This window comes from Malurus melanocephalus, unplaced genomic scaffold, assembly GCF_030028575.1.
Source record: "Malurus melanocephalus ecotype Western Australia unplaced genomic scaffold, MMel_1.1 scaffold_577, whole genome shotgun sequence".
NCBI classification, from domain to species: Eukaryota; Metazoa; Chordata; class Aves; order Passeriformes; family Maluridae; genus Malurus; species Malurus melanocephalus.
Genome location: NW_026623809.1, coordinates 179,811 through 188,195, shown reverse-complemented (window position 1 = coordinate 188,195; position 8,385 = coordinate 179,811). Strand labels below are relative to the sequence as shown.

Below are 8,385 nucleotides of genomic sequence, written 5' to 3'. Positions count from 1 at the left end.
GGTTGTATTTTAATTCACTTCATAATTTAAGTAGCGCCTGTTTTGTCCACCAAGCGTTTCCCCCTGCTCCCTATCTCAACTCATGAACTCTTTTGTTAATTGTTAATTTTTTTTCTTCGCTCTTCTCTACCCAGTGGTAGTGGGGGAGAACGAACGAGCAGGTGTTGTGGGTGCCTGGCTTTTGGCCAGCATTATAAACCACSACAGGCAATCAAGAGCAATTGGAAAAAAGAAAGACAATCCCTGCCCACCCTGCTGCCACTTGCTATATTTCCATGGAACACCCAACATATTCCTAACCTTACAGCCCAAATCTGCACCCAAGCACTCTTAAATCCTGCAACCACAAGGTCCAGGTGGGAAGTTCGGGCAGGAATGGGAAGAACAGTCCAGCACTGGTTTGTTTTCTAAATCAATACAATTTTTCAAATTTATTTTTTAAGAATTACTTCTAATATATCTTTCTCACAGAAGGAGGGAATAGGGAATGTTCTCATTCCATCTGTAAACAATGAAATACAGATCTGGGAAACCAGGGAAGAGACACAAAAAAGTGCATTTTACAAAATTATCAACTAAAATATATTTTACATGTATTACGCTTCAATTTAAATTCTACCAACTGCATTTTTCAGTTTCAAAAAATATTTCCATATCTAATAGATTAAAAAAGCAGGAAATCTTTTCATTAGGGATAAGACATTTCAGTTCATTTACATGCTGTTTGCACAACAGCATCAGCAACCACGTGAACCTCAAACGTTCATGGCCTGAAGCAGATTCAACATGAGAAGAGTCAGGTTTGTCCTCTCCGGAGCTGGACTGGAGCCCATTATGGACACAGGGCAAGGATAATTTCCTGACTACCTGTAGAGGAGCCAGGACAAGGTGGGAGCAGGGGGAGAGGGGGCAGAAGGGGGAATTTCAGTGAGTTACTGTGGTTCCAAGGCTGGCTCTCACACCTGGCCGGCGGGTCTCCAGCATTCCATGTCCAATGGCACTGCCAAGGAGAAATGGCCACGGCATTCTCCCGCTTCAGGCTCGGGGCAAAGGAATCCCCATGGAGCCAAACACGTGCATTTAGGGCTTCCCATCACTTTCCACTCACTGCAGGGTGCAGCTGCTCYGCTCCCCCCACAGCTGGGCAGCTGCCATTCCCTCTGTGTGGTGGGAAGAACCAGCTCCACTTCTCCAGCATCCTCCCTCCCTTCTACGGAGGAAAGCCACTTCATATCCACCCCCAGAAGCAACAGAGACCACGTTCTCCGATGGCTCCTCGCACCCCTTCATCCAAGWGTCCCCAAAGTGCTGCCACTTCCCACCCCAACACAGCCCCACCAGCCCGACCACGTCATTCCAAGAGACCCCCAGTGCCAAGCGAATTGTTCAGGAGACATCTGGGCAATCCCTTTGACACCAACAGTATCTTGAGGTATAAGTGAGAGAAGATGCTTCACCTGCCAATTCTTGCTTGCACACCTGGGATCTCCCTTCCTGGAGCTGGGTGCTCTCCCTGGGCTACGCAGGTGGGAACAAACAGGAATTTTCCAGCAGGAATCATCCACCAGCTGCAGGGAGATGCCCGCCTGCTGCGGTGGCTGCCAGACCTTGTCAGCCCCTCAAGCCATCACATCTGGATACATCCCCCTCTTTGGTATGTARAGCAAATCTCTGGAGAACTCCTGTGTGCCTGAACTATTCCACGTAAGGAATTGGGTGCTGTGGGTTTTCTCTCCAGGCTGGGCAGGTGTGCAGCCGCCGGAGCAAGGTGACAAGCCCTGCATTCCCAGGGAGTACAGGGAATGCTGCTTCCACTGATAGGACATTAAAGCAGAACGGACATTCCACCCCGGAACACAAGTTCAGAAGCCCCAAAAGCCCGGGAAAACGCAGATCCCTCGCTTCAGTGAGTGGCTCCAGCCAGCAGGAATTGGGGTGGCRTGGGTCGGTTCTGCTGTACGTTAGTGCAATCTCGGGCTGGTGCAGTGACTCCCCGGGATGTGATCCTGTCCTTTGGTTTGCTTTGGGATTAACTCCAAGTTAGCATTGAGATAAGCTAAGGTCTGTCTGGGATCTAAGGTCTGGGATCTGTACAGGTAAGGCAAGAGGCAGGACCTGCGGGGCTCACACGGTCCATGCGAACCTTTCCCGATGCTCAGGTCCTTTCAGGAGCCACAAAGCCACTTTGGTGAGCTTGTTCGGACACCGGGATGAGTATGGAGGGGGAGAGGCTGCTGATGGCTTCAACAGCACTCCCAGGATCAGGACAGTCACGTGGGGAAGGAATTTTAAAAAGCCCAAAACACGCAAGGTTTTGCCACTTCCCCCTCTGGCTTCTTCCCACTGCAGACACACGGGGATAAGCAGGGACTGTAAACGACATTACAGGAAACAAACTGGGAAGAGAAAATCCAGGCCCCCCTGAGCCATCAGAGGAAGAGCAACACTTGGAACAGAAGAGGAAACACGGTTCTCCCCAGCAGAGCCCGCTTTGTGAGCTCCAAGCTTCCGAATGACGTGTGCCGGTGAGCGCTGGGCCTTGGGAACGGGGCACGAGATCTGCTGGGCTCGGTCAGGGAACACGGGACAGGCCCAGCTCCAGCCCCGTGCTGGGGTGTGACACCTGCCAGCCTGCCAGCTCCCCCTGCTCTGCCACGGAGCAGGCTCCGAGCCCCAGCCCGGGTGGTGAATCACAGAGCAGTGAGGTGTGGGGAGGGAAAAGACAAGGGACAACAGCGGTCACCTCTTCCCCTGATGGAGCAAYGCCTATCCAAGCACGACACAAGGCCATTCTGCACTCCCAAAGCTCTATTTTGAAGAAGCTCTCACCCTGGGACTCCCCAGACTGTCCTGTGGGACCAAGGAGACTCTCCTGTGCTCTGCCGAGGAACTGGGCACAGTTCAGAGCCTGAGAACCACCGACTGTCCCAGCCAGACTCAACCAACTCTGCACCGACACATCCCTTCTGCACTTCCCACCGTTCCCCCAGCCACGGCTCTGCATTGCTTTCTGGCTTTTATCCCCTGCAAACCCTCCCAATAGATGCAGCTCTACATACATATATAGATATAGATTTACTTATGCAAATCCCTATATCTATATACATATATTTATTTTTTAGGTATATATTTTCATTTATGCTTTTAACGAAGTGCTGTGCTTTCAACTGCTGCCTCCCTCCGCGGGCTCCGCTCCTGGCACACTCCTGAGTCCCGGGCTGGAGCGTTGGGTGCTCCCTCCCGTAGCAGCACGAGATGGGCCAGGGTGTCCCAGGCTGTGGGTGCTCCGGTGCCACCCGTCCCCGCCGCGCTCCCACTGAGGGCTGTGCTACTGCGGGTTCTTCAGGATGCGCCCGTGTCTGAAATCGTAGACGTGACGACAGAGGAAAACCAGCTCSGGGTCCGTATCCTCGGGCACCTTGCGGTGCAGAGGGGTGGAATACTCCTCTGAGGGAGGAACCATGATGGTTTTCCTGCCTGGGATCCCTTCGACTCGACGTTTTGCCAAGGCACAAAATCTGCAGGGCAATCACATTGAAAGTTATCAGAAAATCCTGGAATGATTTGGGTTGGAAAGGACCTTAAGGCTCATCCAGTCCCACTTCCTTCCACCCACTGAAGGACAGGGGCACCTTCCACTAAGTTTCACCTTGCACTAGCCTAGGTTGCTCCAGGCCCTGTCCAACCTCGCCTTRGACACYGTCAGGGATGRGGCAGCTTCTCTGGGCTGAGCCACGGCGTCTCCAYCCTCAAAGGAAAGATTTTATTCCTAATATCCCATCYAACCCTGCYCTTTGGTAGCGTGAAGCCAYTACCCCTTGTCCTGGCACTCCAGAYCCTTGGAAACACTTTCTCCATTTTTCCTCTAGGCTCCCTTCAGGTACTGGAAGGGGCAATTGTGTCACTTTTCCAGGCTGAACAATCCCTGTTCTCTCAGCCTCTCCTCACTCTGATCAACCTGACGGCCTCCTCTGGACTCACTCCAACAGGTCCYTGTCCCTCCTGTGCTGGGGACYATGAACTCATTCCCTCTCCTGCTGCCTGAGTCCTGCTGGGAGCCACAACTGGAGGATAAGGGGAAGGGGAGGAATGTGAAGGAGAACAAAGCTTTGTTCAAGGAGAACTGCAGGAAGCAGTACAAGTTTCTGTTTCCATACTGGTGGGTATCATACAGCACCAAAGATGACAGCAATTAACCACCTTGTTTTTACCACTTTGGCCTCAGTTTTTTAATTAACCCCTAATAAAGGCTCATGAACCAAAGTTTAGGAAAACAAAGGATTCAGGATGCCTTCAGGTGACCTGACCCCCAAGAATATGAAAGAATTCCTGGCAGTAGCTATTCCAGAGGACTGGGGTGCTACAAAGGAAAGGAACTGCTTTGATCCAAAGCTTGGGGATGGGGGGATTTTGTCTGGTTGCTTCATTTTTGTTTGTTGTTCCTGGGGTTAGGTTGGGATTTTTTTGTTTGGGGTTTTTGCTTCAGTGTTCTCAAAAGAAAGATCAAAATTCAGCTTCTAAAGAGGTTGTACACCAGTTTGTTTTTTTCAGAAATTCCAGCAGAGCCCTGGGCCAGGAACAGGCTGAGGAGGAGGCTTCAGACACCCTCTCTATGCAGGCAGGGCTGCACAGACCATGAGATGCACCCAGCAAAACTGAAGAGATTTAAAGCACTGGTTTGCATTATGGATTTGTGTCCATTCAACCCGTTTCCCTTGAGCCCTGTGCATCCATCACAGGATGGCAGGCTGGAATACGGACACTGGGAAGGTCTTACTGACAAAACTGCAATTCAACCAGCAAGAGTTCAACCATAACAGCCCGAGTCACTGCTCCAAAGGATGCTGCTGCCAAAATCCCAGAATCGGGTGACCAGTAGGAATGCTGGTATGTGTATCAGCAGGTTTTTGGGTAGTCTGGCACCTGTGTCCCACAAGRGATGGATATATAGGATCTCTTCCTACCTCACTTAGTTTTTAGCTCCAAGTTCCAGGTTTTCCTGAATTCCTGCTCCTGTCTTCCTTGAAACCACGTGCAGTGGTACCAAGGTCACACAAGCATCAGCATTTGGGAGGCCCTTGAGAAGAGCAGAAGAGGCTGGGGAGGGGTTTGGAGCACCAGGAGTAGCTGAGGGAGCTGGGAAAAGGGCTCAGCCTGGAGAAAAGAAGGCTCAGGGGGGACCTTCTCACTCTCTACAACTCCCTGAGAGAAGAGGGAGGGGTTGGGCTTTGCTCCCAGGGAACAAGGGACAGAACGAGAGGAAACAGCCTCAAGTTACACTAGGGAAGGTTTAGGTGGAATTTTGGGRAGATTCCCTCATGGAAAGGGTGGTCAGGCCTTGGAACAGGCTGCCCAGGGCAGTGCTGGAGTTGCCACCCTTTGAGGGATTTAAAAGCTCTGTGCATGCGGTTTTGGCAGTGCCAGAGGAACAGCTGGACTCTATGATCTTAAGGGTCTTTTTCCAACCCAAACAGTTCCATGACTCTACAAAAACCAGACCTAGAATCGATCTGGATTGYGAGAAGCCCCCAGCCTGCAGCAAAGAGAGCTTCACCACTCCAGCTCCAGGCAAACCACAGCCTGCAGGGTTGGGACAGCTGGACGGCTGGAAAAGGGCAGAGGGAGAGAGGCTGGAGGCAGGGGGAGGTTTGGGAAGAGCAGCAGGYTCACAGCTCCACCTACCTGCAGTACTCTGCGAAGGTCAGCACGTAGCACTTCTCCTCGATGCAGGCGACGCTGTTCTCGTCCTGGTGCCGCGACGCAAAGATCTCATTCTGCGAGAGGAGAGAGGGACAGGTCACCTGCAGGGACAGGACCAGCCCTGCACCTCCACCCACCCAGAGAGGGAAGGGCTACCCCTGCACCCTCACCCACCCAGGGAGGGAAGGGTCACCTCTGCACCTTCAGCCATCCCCTGAACGTGGAGTCACCAAAGCGTGCCCACAGTGAACACTTCTTGTCCAATCACTTCCTCATCCCAATTCAACTAAAAAGGCTGGTTTAGTGAGAGAGGGAGCAGCAGCCTTTTACAGAATCATGGACTAGAAYGCTGGAATGGTTTGGGCTGGAAGAGACYTTCAGGATTATTTTGTTCCAATCCCAGCCATGGGCAGGGACACCTTCCACTACTCCAGGTTGCTCCAAGCCCTGTCCAAYMTGGCCTTGAACACATCCAAGGAGGGGCAGCCACAGTCTCCCWTGGCAAACTTCAATTTTTCCCAGAGTAATTTAGAGTATTTGACTCTGCAGCAGGCAGGATTGGTTAGACACAAGGTAACCATGACAGAGGCACTGAGAAGAATTTCTGRTGTGGTTAGATCAGCAGATATCTCTGGGAACAAGGACACCCTGCACAAGTCTGGAAGCATTCCCTGCAGGCCMCATTTCTGCTTTGCTGGAAGGGAAGACTCACAAAAGGGTGAACATTTGGGGACAGGGTTGATCAGGGACACTGGGAACGCCACACCTTGCCTTCTGCACCTTGGGGTTCTGGTTTACCCCTTGAGTCAAAACTACCTGAGTCACCCTGGCAAGCCCAGCCCAGCATTCAGCCCAAGCTCTCATTTGTTTGAAGACTTGTGTAATTAAGMGGGTTTGCAAAAACCTGGCTTAATTCCTCCTGGCATTCTCCCTGGACTACRAAATGCAACTGGATACACTAATCTTTCATTTATAAAGTGCCACGTTTTTGGTTTACAAACTCATCTGTGCCCTGCAAGCCAGGCAGGTGCAATTCCCTGGCTGCTCCCAGGGTGTCCTGCTCTCACCCCTCCCTCCTTTTATTAAAAAAAGTAATAGAGCTGAATAAATCACCAAGTATTTAAAATTGAGTTGAACACAGCAGTGAATTCTTCATTCCCAGTTAGAACCAGCTTGTTCTGTCACCCAACACAAGCCCATGCAAAGCAGAGCAARGCGTGAAGTCACAGTGATTCACACGCTTTTCCTTTAAAAAGCAACTCCATTATCCTGGCACAGCATCCTCAAGTCAGACTTTAGTTCTCATCATGAATCTATCCAGGATTGGATGATGCATCCACATTTCTGCACAAAACTAACACGTTTAAGAAGCAGATTAAGGGATTTATTAACAGGCTGCACACGACACAGGCACTTCAGTTGTCTGCAAAATGGCAGCAATAGTTTTTGCATCAAACTCTGCAGTCCGGTAGGAATTAGAATGTTCTTTTGAAAAGATCTCGATCCAGTATAAACTTGTTCTTCCTTAATCTTAAGGTAACACTCAAAATTACTTTTTACTTAATACGTGGAATTTTCTCAGATTAAAGGGAGAGGTATCAACACACGGCAGTTTCTGTTAGAGCCTCCATACAAGGAACTCAGCAGCTTCTGTAAGCCCAGAGTTTCTCTGCAGGACAATAAATCTGTGGGAAAAGCCCATCTACAGGACAGCACCACTCAACACATCTGGTAACAGCTGCATCACAGCCAAGAGAGCTCTGCTGTACTCAGCTTGAGGCCACCCAGGAATGCAGGGAGATGCTTGGGGCAGCCCCCTCTTCCCACAGGAGCACAGCCAGCCCAGGATACCCCAGCCCTGGCTCTGGACTCACCTGGTGCATGCTGGGGTTGCGGCCTCCCTGAGTGTGCTCTGGTCTGTAATACCACAGGAGGCTCATCATCAGCTCCCCTGAAACCACATGGATTAAAACAAGTCAAGCTGCAGCTTTCTCCGAGCTTTTCCCACTCGTTCCCAGCTTCCTGYTGCTGCTCCATCCCCTTCATTCCCACAGCGCTCACGGAGAGGCAGCTGTGGCTGATAAATATTTCATGCTGAATTAGGTGTCCCTTTGTTACAGCAAGAAGCTGCACAGAGTCGGTCATGTTGCTTTTCCACTACACCTTCGCCTCCTTCTACTTGGGTTACAGCATCCCAAGGAAGTCAGGCACGAAGGAGTCCCCAAAGATTCAAAAATCAAACCTTTCCACCTGAAAAAAGAATCCATTCAGCACACAAGGTGGAAAAGAGGCTCCTCCAAAGGCGGGAACTCGCAGCATTGATTCCCACRTTCAGGGCAGAATTGCTGCTGCACTGACACAACCACAGTGGGCCTCACCACACCTTGATTTATGTCTTATACACAGAGTGTTTCAGGTTCCCAAGACCTCTACTTTGCAGCACTTGGCTCAGCCTCTTTGTCTCAGGGATTGCCAGCCAGACACCAGAGCTAACCACAAACCTGCACAACTCCCATCCCCAGCTCTACTGGGCTCCATCAGACCTGCAGCAGAAGAGCCCTGCTGCCACCAGCTCCCAGCCCAGATGTTGGATTGGAGCACACAGCAGCTCCCTCGATGTTTGAGCAATGAAACAATCCAGGAGAGGGCTGCTAATACAAGCACTTGGCAAATATTATGTGCTTT

At 51.0% G+C, this 8,385-nt stretch overlaps 1 protein-coding gene across 1 annotated transcript in view; it reads right to left on the bottom strand.

Annotated features, from left to right (window-relative positions):
- Positions 1-427: 427 nt before the first annotated feature.
- Positions 428-8,385, bottom strand: part of BAHD1 (bromo adjacent homology domain containing 1) — a 34,623-nt gene continuing 26,665 nt past the window's right edge. The window contains exons 5-7 of the mRNA XM_057382620.1: positions 7,575-7,651; positions 5,683-5,774; positions 428-3,518 (exon numbers count right to left, since the gene is read on the bottom strand). Coding sequence (XP_057238603.1) covers positions 3,329-3,518; positions 5,683-5,774; positions 7,575-7,651 — 359 coding nt within the window. The 3' untranslated portion in view covers positions 428-3,328. The remainder of the gene's footprint in view (positions 3,519-5,682; positions 5,775-7,574; positions 7,652-8,385) is intronic.